Here is a 15,901-nt window from a genome sequence, read left to right as displayed (position 1 = left end):
GAGAACTACAAATCTGAAATTTAAATAGATGTGCTGGCAAGTTTTAATATGCTTAGCTGAATCAGAGGTCCATCGGTCTGAAAGCGATGATAAACCTGTGCAGTATCCAGAGCCTGTCATGGTAGCTTAAGCCACCTGAAGCTACTGGCCAGCTTAGCTCCTGTGCTCTATCACACCGGTAATTAAGAAAGCGGTTTTTTTTTTTCAGATAAGACAGTGACTGAAGGGCCACAGGCAAGAGCTGTACAGCAGTACCACGCAGCCACAGTGTTGCTGTCAGTATTCGCCTAATGGCAAAGGAGACTCCGGGCAGAATGGGCCAGCTCGCTCATCCAAGGCATCCTGTCAGCAGGAGAGAGGAGAATTTTTTCCATCCCTATTCTTCAGTGCTGTCCTTACCTGCTCCATACGCCCTTTCCAAACAAACCTGACTTGAGGTTGAAAACGGCCTGTGACGCCCATATAGCCAAAAAGGAAATACGTGACCTAGCCTAAAATGCTTCCTTGCAAATGGTTTGTGGGAGAAGTGTGAACTAGTGCTGGTGTGAGGATTAATGAATAATCCAATCTAATCTCCCGCTTGTTAAATCCAAAGAATTCTATAATTGGAGTCTGCAAATTAAAAAGAAATTAAAAAATACTGTCAATGGATGATACCTAGGCATACTTGACCTTTATCAGTGAGATGTGAATTTATCATTTCACCTGATCTGCAAGGCACTTATGTAGCAAGTAAAGGCACTTACAAAGTGAGATGACGTCTGTGTTAAAAATAGTCAGATAACACAGCCTGCACAGGAATGTTCTTTCAAATGAACCAAATTTTGGTCTGAGTCTCTTTGTGGTGTTTATGGTGTTATTTCCTAATAAGAACACCTCACTAAGATTTTGGGTTTCAACTGAAGATTTTCAATGCGGTACTAAGCAGTAGAGAAGGGCTAGGCGGTAAAATGCTTTCTATTACAACTGCTTCTTGTGTAGAGTGGTTGACCTAGTGGGGTAAAATAATTTTTTTTAAAAATAGGATAAGCATTTTGCCAGTGTCCTGGTTATGGCTGGCATAGAGTTGATTTTCCTCTCAGTAGTTGCTGTGTGTTGGATTTAGGACGGAAGAATGTGGATAACACAGTGATGGTTTCAGTTGTTGCTGTGAAGTCAAGGGCTTTTTCCAGTCTCCCATGTCCGGCTGATGAGCTGGGAGGGAGCACGGCCAGGCAGCCAGCCAGGCTGGCCAGCGGAGAGATTCCGTACCGTGGGCGTCATGCTCAGCGTAGGGATGGGTTGGCCGGGGAGAGGAGGTTATCGGCTCGTCCCGGTTTCCATGAGGTTTAAAGCCTCCCTTGGCTGAGAGTTCAAACTTTTTTTTTCGGGCTGCGGATCGGTCGTTGGGTGCTGAGGAAAAATTGTACTTTATATAGTTTGTTTTGCGTATTCATTATTATGAATACTAACATACCATTAGTATCATTATTACTAGTATTATTAGTAGTAATATTAGTATTTCCTTTGTGGCCTTATGAAACTGCCTTTATCTCAGCCCACGAGTTTCCCCTTTTGTCCATTTCTCCTCCCTATCCTGCTCGGGGGGGAAGGGAAGGGGCGAGCGAGTGGCTGTCCAGTGCTTAGCTGCTGCCTGCCGGGTTAAACTACAGCACCCACACAGAAAAGAAGATTTGACATAATTGTAGTTTTGGTTGAGGTATCTTGCTGTTGCCTCTTCAGAGGATCACATGCTGCTACCTGTTAACCTCGGTGCTGAAGCGGTGGTTGGAGCTTACTGCTTGGCGCGACGGTGTCTCCATTCTGCTGCTGACCAAGTGATAGTCAGTGTCGGCAGTCCTTCAAATCTGAGACCGAAATGGAAGGGAAAGGACAACGGAAGGGCAACAACTGGCCCTATTGTTAAAACAGGTTTTCATAGAAACAAAAGTAGAGTTTCAAACAGCGGAAAGTTAGAATTAACATAATCTAGAAGCTGTTTATTGGCAGGTACCACAAATCTTCATTTCTCTTCATTGAAGAAGAAGGGAAAAATAATCTAAATTAAAATTAAAACACTGAAACTAAAATTCTAAACCACTGAACAGACAGAAATTGAGATGAAAGAGAGAAACAGATTACATCAACCAAAGAAGAGAGAATGTTGGAGCAGCACGTGCCCGCCAGCACAGCGGCCCGGGCGCAGCAGGCTGAGATGGAGATGTTGCGCTCAAGTATGCGGTGACCAGCAAGAAGAAGATCAGAACAGCAGCATGGTTTGTGTGTGTGGAAAGTGCCCCTGTAGGGAAGGAAAGGAGGTCGTGTTTCTTCCTTCCACAGTTCTGCAGAAGCCTGGTGAGACCAGTCAGTTCCAGCGATGGAGCTGATGGGTGCGCTGCCCGGTTGCCTACAGCATCGCAGCTACTGGACATGCCAGAGGGGCTGCAGCGCGCTCAGTTTCTGTGTTCATGATTGTATGTGCGGTCTACAAATTATAGTCGTTGGTAGATAAAAGAAATGCTGTATTAAGGGTGTGCATTTCATCTGTAGCAAAGTTCAGGACCAATAGTAATCTGAATTGGTGCCAACGGTTCCATTTATAATACCACAACTGACTGGCCACGAAAATATCTAATTATTTTACTAGGATTAAAAATGAAAAGCTGAAAGCAATTTATAATTCAATCACATAAAGATATTTCCTGATCTCTTCATGAAATGAACACAAATGACGAATAGAAGATGTGGTTGTGTCTGTTTCTTAGTAGCTATTCTGTCTCAAAGAGCTTGAGCTGTTTTCCTTGATACCTGATTATAATATATACAACTTTTTCTTCAAAATTATAGTGCTCAAATGACTTTTAATTTCATTATTCTTTAAGTTTGGCGTAAAGTTGATACGTATTCGTTCAGTATGCTTTTTTAGTTCATATGGTGCTCCATTTAAATAGTTTGAGTGTTTTGGGAAGCTCTTCGTTCCATTTTAGATGAGTTCCTTTATCCGTCCTCAGTCGTTCATGCTGGTCTCCCGATTCTCCTCCGAGCAGGATTAGAAATGCAGAGTTAAAGGCTCGCATCTCTGGCATTGCTAAAGCCTGTTACGAGCAGCATCATTCAGAATGTAAACACAGTATTTCTGAGTCAAATAATGGTTTAAACTTCTTCTACACTACAGGACACAATTTACATTACCCTTATTTCTAGGTGACATGATGTTTACAGTGGAGAAGCACCTCGTGACTAAACAGCTGACAGCTGCTAGTGCCAAGAAATCTTTGTATGAGCCTGGAGACCTTCATAAAATATAAAGTACCCATGTTCCTGACTTGTGAAGCAAGATATAAAAGAAAATCATTAAGGTTTTGTCTGTGATGACAGCTGATGCAGGTTTTTCGAGAGTTCCCAATTAAACAGTTCTGAAAGTATGAAAGCTTATTGCCTGTGACTTCTCCTGTTTCTTGAGAGCACAGTTTATTTATCAAGTCATGAACAGCGTTTGATTTTTTTACTGCTTTTTAAATCTTGATTTAACAGTATAAAAATAAGAAAAGGCTTTTCATGAATTCAGCAGATTATCATCAGCTAATTCATCCCCTGGTAGTTTCCTGCAGATTTTCTTAGACATCTTTCTTAATAATTGAACTCAGATTCATGTATCAATGAAGATGAGTAACTGTACAATGATTTTATCCAAAAGTACTCATATCTATATATTTATGGTCAACTAAGAATTGTTTGGTGTATTTTTTTTTTTCTAGAGACCAAGGAGAACTCACTGTCCTTTTCTGACAACGCAAATGTTTTTACAGCAGAAAACCAACATCTTTGTGAGCTAGACTAGAATGCAAATGACACATACAGTTTTTTAGGGGTGGAAACTGAGATTTTAGATTCTGTGGGTACCACGGTCTAATTATTGTGCTGCTTGTTGCCAGGTGACCCTAACTGTGCATTGCAAACATGGATGGTCAATGGATGGTCAATGCAGATACGAAATACTCTTCTCTATTGAGATAGCACTTCATTCTCTCCTTATACGGCCTTTAAACCTGACTCCTCTTTGGAGTTTGTGTTTTCCATGGAGCTGTAGTTGTTATTCCTTCATAGCAAAATGCTACGCTACTGTGGCAGGAGATAGTAGCAGGTGTTTAGCAGGTTGTTTAACATGAAATAGCAATTTGAAAATAATTCTTTCGCTGTTCTTTTGGGGAAGCTCTCACTTTATGTACATAAGTGGAGTACACTCTTAATCTTGTTGGTGCTTCTGTGGTGAATTATATTTAGAAATTCATTATCTCCCAAAAGGAAACAGGCATGTAACAAAATTATTCAATAGTTTGAGTCGTTTTGGACCGGGAATAGAAAATACGCACTCTAATGCAATTTTGTAATACTCCATACAAAAAAAAAACACCCACAACTCAAACCCCCTCCAAACCCACTGTCACTTTTATGGTGTTCGGACTGGAGCTGGGCCGTTTGCGGCAAGAACATCATTACTTGCCATGAAGCTTCGTGTTCTGTTCTTTCTCTGCTCTTTGTAAAAGAAAAAGTAATCGGCAGTGAATCTGAGTCACTGATGGCCACAGTCTTGTTGGAGCCCACCACAGTGCCTACCTGTGAGTTGGTACAGGTTTTATCCCAAAAATGCACTATATGTGTGAGTTAGATTGTGTGGGCAGTCGTGTTAGCATAGTGTTGTCATCTACACTTTACAGAGGAAAAGAACAGAATTGGTGCGATTTTTCCCCCAGTCACAGTTTTTGTGAGTTGCTTTCAGTCTTTCCTTTCAATATTTGGGAGTTGGTTTCTGCTGGTGCCCAATGCTGTTCGACAGCCTGGGTGTTAACTTTGCACTTCTGTGAATGTGTTTTAGCACGAGTGATGCGGCACAACTAATTTCAGAATGCTAAATTGGTGCTCTCACATCGGCAGAAGCATTTCCAGTCTTACTCACGTGGGAAAAAAGTGTATTACTGTAGTTTTAAACAGAAATAACTTCTCATGTTTTCTTGTCGCTTGAAAAAAAAGTGCAGAAAATGGGATTAGAGTTGTTTTAGATTACTGGTCATACTCGTCTCGCCAGACACTAGGTAGCCCTAAAAAGCGGAGATTTTTTTCCCTTCTGCTGGAGGTTGCCTAGGGAGCCATCACTGACATGGGACATCGTTATGCAAATACAGGTACACGTTGTGTTCGTTTAGCACACAGAACCCTGTGGATTTTTAATTTGATTTTGATCAGAAAACTCTCATTGCCTTTTAAATGACAGATGATACATTTCATTAGCGAGAAGTAGATGCATGGAGAGGCCTGAAGTTGCTTTGAGAAAGGAAGATCATCTTTGTGTGTTCGTGTGTCGTGTATACTTGAGTTTACATACATGTCTCCTAGTAATGCCTCAAAATTTTGATAGATAGAACTATTTAGGTTGAAATTTGCCATGAATTCTGTGTGCTTCAGTTTGATTTGTTTGGAGACCAGGCAGGGAGTGTCTGACTGGTTCTGAGAAAGATGCGGGAGAACATGCGTTGTTTTGCCTGCGGTGCAAACACCGCGTGACTGTTGTGTTGGTTAGACGAAAGTATCTCCAGCCTTTGAATCGGGGATTCCCAGTTCAGAAAATCTTTCCCTGCTGTCTGCCTGTGCACCTCTGCTGAAAGATGAGTTGCTGGAGCTTGGCTGTGGAACCGATGAAGGCTCGCCTGCGTGCCGAGGAGCTGCTGATGGCCCGCAGGGGCCAGGTCTGAGCAGGACTCGCCCGTGGCTCTGCTCCTGCTCAGCTCTGAATTCCCTTGCTGACGGCACTTAGCCAGCGAGGAGGAGGAGGAGTGCGATAGGGAGAGCGCAGGAGGGCGAAGCAGCGGAGAGCAGAGCGATGGCTGACGGGATTGCATACCTTTTCTCCTGTCTCCTTCGGGTTTCAGAATGGACAGATCTGTCGGGACAGCACATCCCTTTAAAATAAATGAAGCTGTCCTCCTTTTGCCATTCCTCAAAGCTTGGAAAAGTTGGAAAGCTTACAATAGATGAATGACCACCTAAGAAAGTAAAACAGTAGCCTGAATAATTACATTTTAACCTGGGCTGCATTGGGTAGATAATAAATAATAATCGTGCTTGCCACCTAGCTCCATCCTCTTGTCCTCCCAAATCTAATTTTGTCCTTAATCGTCATCGGCATTTGAGGAGAAAACAATAAATGCATACTTTGCCCTAAACCAGCATATCATTAAAAAGAACCTCATCACTATAAGGTGATGCCAGAAATACAGTTTTTAGATGGTACTTGTTCTGCCAAAATTAGTGTGTGCTCTGGAAAGAGGCTGTGCTGTTCTTCTTTCCTTAGTTTGAAAGCTGTAAAATGGAGATGATGAAAGCTCACCTCAGAAGGAGGTGAAGATAAATAAAGTAGTGTTTGAGATGTTTTCAAAGACTGCATTCAGCACAACTACAGAAAATGTGTGTGAAGCAATTAAAAATACTGTATTCTCTATTTGGTGTAGAAAGACTGAGTGAGGAAGGTTAGGAAAGATGGGTAGCTCCACAGTCACTTCACTGACGGAGGAAATTTTACTGAAAAAATAGAATGTGATCACAGAACTGAAGATTATACAATATCGTGAGCTAGAGTGAAATCTCATTAGATGCCTGGTTTTATAAACCTTATAATTTTTTTAAGTGGATATGAATCTACTGTATTAATACTGTCAACAGACTTCTTGTCAGACACACACACATCTGTATCACGGTATTAGGCTTGGGGATCTCCGAGTCAGAAAGAAGCAAAGCAGAAAGAGGATTATAAAAAAGACAATTAAAGGATTTTGCTGTCATTGATGAGAGAAGCTGGAGAATATATTTCAGATGCAAGCCGTGTGTTGTAATGGGTGTGTGGATGTCAGTTTGCTGCGGAAGGGACCGAGGCTGCCAGGGTTTCACTCTGAAGAAAACCATGGTGTTTCGGCTGAGTTTGAAAAAGTGCTGTCTGCGTGCTGCTGCGTTAGCACTCGTAACAAAGTTTTGCGAGGTACGTGTGTATTCTGAATTGTAGTAAGCACGACCGAAGCGGGGTGTGTAGGTTTGCACGCCTGTGCGGGCTGGGTGACGGCGCGTCGCAGACGGGCGTCGAGACCTCTGCGGTGATCTCCCTTCTCAGTAACATTGGCGAAGCATTTCCTGAGGCCTTTGTCGCAAAGGTGCTCTACGAAAGTAAGATTTATCATCATCAGGTGTTGGAAGTTCGCATTTGCTTAGCTGTGAAATGTTTAGCTTTCCTGACTAGCAATACCTGGAACTGAATAGTCTTAAACAAAAAGAAGTCATCTGCGAATCTTCATAGTAGGCAGTAACAGAACCGTGTAGGAGGCCCTGCTGTTGTTAGCCCCCAGCTCTAGATTTTAAAACCTGGAACAAGGTATGGCTTGTTCATTATTGTTATTTTCTAATTCCTAAGGAATCAGTTCTCTGGTATTCTTAGTGTTTGATCAGTGGAGGGTTTGTTCCACAGAGCTTACACTGCCCCTTCCCCACGCTACCAAAGGACTACTATTAGAATCATAGGATCATAGACTGGTAAGAGTTGGAAGGGACCTTAAAGATCATCTGGTTCCAACCCCCCTGCCATGAGCAGGGACATCTTCCACCAGCCCTGGGTGCTCAGAGCTCCATCCAACCCGGCTTCCAACTCTGCCGGGGAGGGGACAGCCACAGCTTCTCAGGGCAACCTGGGCCAGTGCCTCACCACCCTCATGGTGAAGAATTTCTTCCTAATATCTAATCTAAATCTGCCCTCTTTTAGTTTAGAGCCGTTCCCCCTTGTCCTATCACTACACACCCTTGTGAAAAGCCCCTCTCCATCCTTCCTGTAGGCCCCTTCAGGTTCTGGCAGCTGCTCTAAGGTCACCCCGGAGCCTTCTCTTCTCCAGGCTGAACAGCCCCAACTCCCTCAGCCTGTCCTCCTAGGAGAGGTGCTCCAGCCCTCAGATCATCTTCGTGGCCTCCTCTGGACCCGCTCAAACACCTCCCTGTCCTCCTTATGTTGGGGGCTCCAGAGCTGGATGCACGACTCCAGGTGGGGTCTGACGAGAGCAGAGTAAAGGGGCAGAATCCCCTCCCTCGCCCTGCTGGCCACGCTGCTCTTGATGCAGCCCAGGATGCAGTTGACTTTCTGGGCTGCAGGTGCACATTGCTGGCTCATGTTGAGCTTCTCGTCCACCAGTGCCCCCAAGTCCTTCTCCTCAGGGCTGCAAGGGACAAACGGATAGAGAGTTAGCAAATAGGCGTATTAGGAGAGTTCAGTTCATGTAGTAGCATTTGTGACTATTACAAAGAGGAGGAAGAGCTAGCCCGTAAACCTGCTGTAGGCTGGCGAGTCTTGGGGCCGGAGCTGCTCGCATCTCCGCTGTCCTACCCGGCCTCCCGAGCCACAGGACGTTGCCTCTCCCTGGGGGGTTCACAGTGAAAGGAGAACTCAGCTTTTCCTTGTGCTTTTCTTTCTGAAATTGTGCTTTCTTCAGAAATGGAATATTACAGTCATTTTGATATCTATGATGTTAAGAGAGAGAATTTTCCAGGCATGTTTCATGCTAATATTAAATTTGCCACAGAGGCTGTTCACCGTGGTTACGTGGTTAAAATTCCTGTACGTTGCGCAGAAAAGACAGTTCTGATTTAAGTATCTTTAAACCACCAGAAAGGTGCAGTACACTTTATAGTGATGTATCAATGAGGGAGCTGGGCAGGAGAGGGGGACATTTATTAAAAAAAGGGCTTAAGTTAATATAATTTTTTTCAAAAATTATAAATAAAATAGTAGAAAAGCTTCAAAAATGCAGGAAGGCAGTAGTGTGTCCCTCAGCTTAGGTTTGGAGTCTCTCTTTGGAGTATCTGGTAGTGTAGAATTAGAAACAAAATTAAGTAAAACATTTTGTAGAACAAGATCTTTAACTGTGGGAAAAGAATAGCACTGAAACAGGTGAAATACAATGAAGGATTAAAAAGATGGCAGTTGTTTATAGGATCAGGTTGATGAGTAAAAAGGGTGAGTGTTAAAAATGTGCACGGTAAGTGGATAAAAAAATGAGATTATAATCATCTGTTCTCCATGTTGTCATAATAAATGAATGCATAAAGAATTGAGAAAAATGAAGCGTGCATCAGCGTTTGTTAAAAAGAACGACCTCTTCATATACCACAGATTGGAGCTAAACTGCGGTACTGGTGCCAGCAAAAATCACTCTAGCTATGGACATAACAAAACTTTGAGAAAGGGTGGGCTGTCTGAAACGTGTGCTCGTTATCCCTGCTTCCTGTAATTGATTACAGTAGCAAAGAATGTGGGTGATACTTATCTTTTGGAGTTCAGGCTTAGCCCAGGCTTGAACTGCTGATGTAGTGTTGAAGGCAGATTTATGATCTCGGTGCCTTACTGGTTTCGGATACCTTCCTCTGAGGCAGCTTGTAGCAATCACAGCTGGATTAGATTAATCTTCAGAGGGGCAATTCCTGCAATTTGTAATTACCCAAATGAGACCTCTGCCTAGAGGTGAGGTGAAAATAACCTTTGCTGATATGGTAATGCTTTCTAGTCTGAGCTGAGATAATGAGCAGAATTGTATATTGTTGAATTAAATACACTTTTAATAAGTGTTTATATACTATATAATTTCAGTAGTAAATTTCTGTTAAAGGAAATGTGCTCAAAAGATAATAGAAGTAACGTACTAATTAAAAGGAAGATATCTTCTTTTCTGCTCTGTTGAGAGACTATTCACAGCATGTACATCATGGGCAGTGATGATCAAGTACGTAACGTTGTGTTACTCTCCTAAACTAGTATACTGCTGGTCTGGGTTTGTATGGGAAATCGCGTGCACCTTACGGGAGCAGCTGGTGTTAGCTGCTTTTCTTGAATGAAAATGGTCTAGTGACTTCTGCGGGTGGGGGTGAAGGGACTGGGGGTGGAGGCTCGTAAGCTCTGTTACCTGTGACAAAGAAAAAAACTTTCTGACTCTTTTGTTGGTGGTGTGTTCTTTGAGAGAAAGAGGTTTCTTTCTTTTCCACCAAAAAGCATCTGACGTCATTTCTCTCTCTTCACGTAGTGTCACCAGCAGTGTAGTAGATGCTACAGGAACCCGTGTCTGTGTTCCCTCTCTCCAGCTCCTAGGTGCCGTGGCTTCTCTGGCACTGGGGGCGAGGAAGACTGCACTGTTCTTGGTGACCTCTCTGTCGTTGGGAACCCGTATGGAGGATTCTGCCGGTAGGAAGGGGGAGGAGAGGAGTTAGATCTTTTCTCATTGCTTGTCAGACTGTACTTTATTTGCAAAGTAATAGGAGGGCTCTTTCTGCTGTGAATTATTGGATAAATGATTTCTGTGAATCCAGAACCATGTTTATCCTCCATCTGAATTTACAAGGGTGGTCTACTAATGCTACTAATACCTTAACGCGCAAGGTAAGGAAGGTACTGGGGAAGTAAGAGACTATTATATTAGTGGAAGCAGTTCAGATGTTATTCGAGATAAGTGGACAGTTTCATTTCAGGGAAATGAGACGTGTAAGAGAATATCATCCAGATCAAGAAAACGTCTGAAGAATGTACCTATAGTGTTTGTATCTCGTTTTCCTCAGATTTTACAGTAAATTAAGAGCTATGAAGATATCAGGAAGTATTATATATATAGATATATTTTTAGATATAAAATATATATCTGAAAAATGCTTTTATGTATGTATAAAATCTCTGTGTATATGTAGATGTGAAAAACATCTCCAAAATGTGTTCTTATGTGGTTATCCATGGGTTTCCCAGGACAAGTTATTCTGACATTGTATGCGGTCTTACAGAACACTCTCAAATAGTATTTTGCAGTAGCAAACACTGAAAATTAATAAATAAAACTAATTTAAAGTATACCAGAGAAGAATATTTTTTTTGCTAGAGTGGGAGCTCTCTAGAATAATTCTATGTCTATCATCAGGATGCTTGAGATTGTCTGTTGTAAGACTGTAAGGAGATTTCTGAGAAGCAGCATAGAAAATCCTTTCCCAGAGGCTCAGAGGCTGATTCCATTTCTGTTCTTGAGCTGATCTGATCCACTTCTCAAATTTTTAAAATTTGGTCAGTTTTCAAATCTTTTTCTCCACGTTTCAGGAAGATGCCAGGTTCCCAGATAATAAAACTCAAATGGATGAATGATTTCTGTGAATACTATATTTTCCTTCCACTATCAGTGCCTTTACTATTTTCCTCAGGCAGATAAAGTAAGAATTTCTCTGAAGATGGCTTTTGCATCAGATGTTATAGTCGGATTTTGACGTCAGAACTGGATGCTAATCAGAGTGAAATCATCTGGGCTTGTAATGGCTGTTGAAATCCATAGAATAACATTAAAATGTTTCACTGTGTATGTAAAACAGCTTAATTAGGCTAATATATTTGTAATTGGTGTGCATTTGTAGACGTTTATGCCACCAGCGAACAAGAAAACTTGAAAAAATTCACTTTCACGATGTGTGGTAACTTTAACATGTATCTGTTGTCAACATGCATTCTACCTGTGTAGGTCAGAAAGTGTGGGGCCAGTAGGCTGCAGTTAACTTGATTTTATGTATATATTTTCTATTTTAGGATGATTTTGACCTTTTTTTTTTTTTTTTTACAAGTCTAAGGTTAGTTTTCTCATATGGCTAAAACAGAACTCCAATCAATCAAGCAAAAGCTGTATTTGTTAAATGTCTTCTAGTGAAATTGCACGATTAAAATTTACATTTTCTTTTAAAATAACTGTTTCATCTGTCATGCTAGAGCTCTTATTCAATAAAAAGGGGGGACGAATAATCTCTAGACTGAAGTGCACTCGAGAAGCTCGTTTTTAGGACTGTTCAGTTCATTGCTTGTGACTAAACCACAAAATTTCTGATTACTAGAATAAATATCAGAAGGCAGGTTATAATATACTCCTGCCTAGAAGGGTTCAGGTTAATGCGATGTTGATGAGCGCTGACTCTTTTCGTGTCAACCTTTTTACATTCTTTTTAAACATTGCCACTAAACGCTTCGTTCCTTTGGAAGCATCCAGTCGGGGATACTTCTTTACCTGCTGTGGCTGGCCACTCTCTTGCTGCTGGCGGGTTTACTGGCTAACCTTGGAGTGGAAGAGAGCGTGACCGAGGCGTGGAGGAGAGGAGCACGTCTCCTCCCTCTTGCTGGGCTCTGTGTTTCTGTCTAGCCATCACTGAGTGAAGACATGGCTCAGTCTTCCAGAAGAAATCCGTCACCTTCCTTTAATTGATGAGCTCTAGGAATTAATGTAAAGTAGGGCCTGGTTTTGCTTTCTGGAGATGCGTGCATACATCCCATATCCAAAAAATACTTTAACAGCTAGGTGTGAGACTGACGACAGCCGATACAGATGGATGAACCAGATAGATTTAATACTGTATGATCTTTCCTGGCTAATCTGTGAAAGAATTTGTAATACTTAAAAAAATGATAATGAAAAAGAAAATCCAGTTAACATCTTTTTTCATAGAAGACACTTAAGTGTGTTTTTTATTTAGTGTATGAACTACCACTGTATAGCTTCATTCTGATAAATATATAGAGGAAGAGGAGAAAATGTAAACTGCATTTGGACAAAACCTACGGTTTTAGAAAACAGACCACAGATGTAGTTTCCCTGTGAATTAAGAAATTAATTCAATACTTCACAGTTATACTGCTAACAACTTCAGTCTGTCTCTGTTCTTCGTTTTTAGCCCAGTGTAATGCAGCTAAAATCACTTTGCTTTTCAAAACCGTTGAAAGCCTTAGAGACCACTGAATATTTCCCTGTATTTTTTACGGTCCTGTTCATTACTGTAGGAAACAAATACATAAGCAGAAATCAGCCAACAAGTCTATACTTTCTGCGAACCCTGGGGGACTCTATGTGCTTTAAAAATGCATGAGACTTGGTCCACCGAGTCGTTGCTAACTGCTAAAGGTCATACGTTCTGACATTGTTCTTCAAAGTTTTGCCTTCAAACCCAGTGACCTCCTGATTTGGTATCAATGCGTGCTTTCTTCTTGAATATGGTGAAAAAAGGTAGAAAACAATTGCAATGAGACCTATCTTGAGTTCTATAGCAGATATTAAACTACCAATCTCACCAAATGTAAAAGTGCGAGACTGGCGACAAGGTTCCCCATTACATCGCGGATAGGTTTACATTCTTTCAGGTGATTCTGATCTGTAAACTGTTTTCCACGTGAAGTGTTTATTTTCTATGGAATAGGAAACTATATGAAAATTAAAATTAAAACCCCTGTCTCTGTGGATGACTTGTGTATGAGAAAATTAGCTTTGTAAGAACAAATTCCCCTTTTCGAGTAGTTACATGCTCAACTTCAAAGCTCATGCTCTGGTCCTAAAAGGATATATAACAAAGCAGGTCATGCCATTAGCACTTGTCATGAGCTCTACATTAATCACGTTCCTAAGTGATTAATTATTTGGGGCTAAAATAGTAACCTAAAATTTAGAGACCTTTCCTACCTTTTTGTTTTGTCTGTTTGGCCCGTAACTATATTCAGCATGTCTTGCTAGATCTGTGCACCAGAGATCCTTGTATGGAATTCGTTACAAAGGCTTGGCATGCAGCATAGTTAAGAGAAATTAAGAGAGTCTGTTATTTTCAAACTTGAAATAAATCTCCTAGCTTTTAAAATACTGAGTTTTTGTTTTTTAATTGCCCTTCTAGGAACAAACTTCACCCTTGCAGAACTAGGAATCTGCGAGCCCTCTCCCCATCGAAGTGGCTACTGCTCAGACATAGGAATACTCCACCAAGGCTATTCCCTGAGCACCGGCTCTGACGCCGACTCGGACACGGAGGCAGGAATGTCTCCGGAGCATGCCATCAGGCTGTGGGGAAGAGGGATCAAATCCCGGCGAAGTTCTGGTCTGTCAAGTCGTGAAAACTCAGCTCTCACACTTACCGACTCCGACAACGAAAACAAGTCAGATGAGGAAAACGGTAGGCCTTTTAATTCTATATATTCTTAATGCACATATATATGAAAATGTGGCCGTACTTAAAAATACATGAATATTCCTTTAAAGGTGGATTTTTCACGTTCACAGTTTGACTGCAGATGGTTTTTAACGTTGGGGTTTTTTAGCATCAGTATCAAGAAACTCTATAACATGTATCTAGTATAATATGATGTATATTGTGTTTTGTCTTACAATTTACTTTCCACGTAATAATCTTTCACAGAAGTTTGTGCTCAGAGTACATTAAATTAAACTTAATGACGAGAAGCAGAAAGAAATTTCTTACAAAAAGTAGTTTCTTATATGTGATTTTTATGCACAGCTTGAAATAATAATAATCGACAGTATGCTGGTAGCTGTAACAATGGTGCTAATTTGTAACAATCAGAGTTAATTTTGTGGGTTTTTTCATGGTTTTGAAGATGTAAGAAAAATTGATTTGCTGTTTGTGTATTGTTCAAGTATTGAGGGGCTTTTAGGAAGCAAACCTATGCATCAGACTGATGCATATATATATAAACTGTACTTCAGTATAGTTTATGAAGTTCATAGAAATAGACTTCAGACCGTGCAACAATCATTTGTGACGCTACACCTAGACCTTGGTTGATGCTCAGAGTAAACTGCTTTAAGCCAGCTGCTTTTCAAATGCGTACAACCCAGATTCGTCGTCTTCGTACGTATTGGCCAACAGTTTTTACCTGGGGAATTATCTGGGCTCACATGTTTTTAGATTAAACTAAAGGGGTAAAACAGTGAAAAATGGGTTTGCAGGAATTTGTCCTCCGTCGTGTGGGGTGATGAAGGTGCAAACTCAGCTTAGTTAAAATACGAACTAAAGGGTTTGATACTTGCCATTTGGAGAAGGCGGAGGGGAGTCTCCCTAACTTACACCCTCACAGCAACTATGCAGGCAGCTGGTACCAGCTGAGGAAACCAGTTCTCTGCTGCCTGCTTTACTGGTGATAGAATTTAATGTGTTGCGTGTCGGGTGCCTTTCAGAAGAGATGTTTTTTGTAGATGTTTATTTAGGCTTCTCCCAGTGCTTACTGACACTTGTCTTGGTTTCACCAAAGCCGGTGTGCCGGGCGCTGGAAGCACGAGCAGCTGCTGGTCAGAGCCAACAAGGCAAAACAGAATTACAGTTTTTGTATTGATAGAAAATACTTCAGAAAAGTGTGATTGATTTTGTTGGTAACAGCAGTCTCTTTTTTTGTTGATTTAAATTGAATCTTCAAGGAATATCTCCTCTCCGGAGGCATAGCAGGATACGCTTCTTTGTCAAAACCAAAGCGGAAATGTATATTAACTCGAATAATGGTGTGTGCAAGGAAGCCAGGATTTTAAAAAGAATCAGTGACTGATTAACTGATTCTTTCTTTTCTTTTCTTTTTTTTTTTTGTTTTTTTTTTTTTTTTTGTTTTTTTTTTTGTTTTGGAATAGTACCATTCAAAGAAAATACAACAACTTCCCTTGACTTTAGTATAGCATTGGTAAGGCTGCTGTGCATAATTTCAAATGCAATAATCAACTGGTGAAATTCTGGCGTTAGGGAATGGTTGGGATTCATTTCTGCAGCATGAATTCACTGCTCTGAAGGTGATCTTCCCCATTTTGGTGGAAGCACTGTGCCACACCTCTGTCTGAGAAAATTTAATCTCGGGCACTACTTTCATACATTCTGTCGCAGACATCGATAAAAGATTGAGTCTGTCTGCTTGCATTTTGTTTTCTTCCTTCTAAGAAGTGAATTATGAAGTAATTCAAAATACAGCGCCGTGAATCCATTTTGAATAGGTATTTTTGCGGACAATGTTAAGAAGAGAAAGGGGAACATGATCAAACAGCACCCAAGAAACAAACCAGTATGTGGAATTCAG

At 41.1% G+C, this 15,901-nt stretch overlaps 1 protein-coding gene across 15 annotated transcripts in view; it reads left to right on the top strand.

Annotated features, from left to right (window-relative positions):
* TENM2 (teneurin transmembrane protein 2) overlaps window positions 1-15,901 on the top strand; it is a 1,253,534-nt gene that overhangs the window by 749,070 nt on the left and 488,563 nt on the right. For all 15 annotated transcript variants that reach the window (XM_075442184.1, XM_075442183.1, XM_075442198.1 and 12 more), the window contains one exon: window positions 13,726-14,001. In XM_075442184.1, coding sequence (XP_075298299.1) covers window positions 13,726-14,001 — 276 coding nt within the window. The remainder of the gene's footprint in view (window positions 1-13,725; window positions 14,002-15,901) is intronic.

The sequence above is a fragment of the Opisthocomus hoazin genome, chromosome 23 (assembly GCF_030867145.1).
Source record: "Opisthocomus hoazin isolate bOpiHoa1 chromosome 23, bOpiHoa1.hap1, whole genome shotgun sequence".
NCBI lineage: Eukaryota > Metazoa > Chordata > Aves > Opisthocomiformes > Opisthocomidae > Opisthocomus > Opisthocomus hoazin.
The sequence above is the reverse complement of the archived record's forward strand: the minus strand, read 5'-3'. Positions and strand labels throughout refer to the sequence as shown.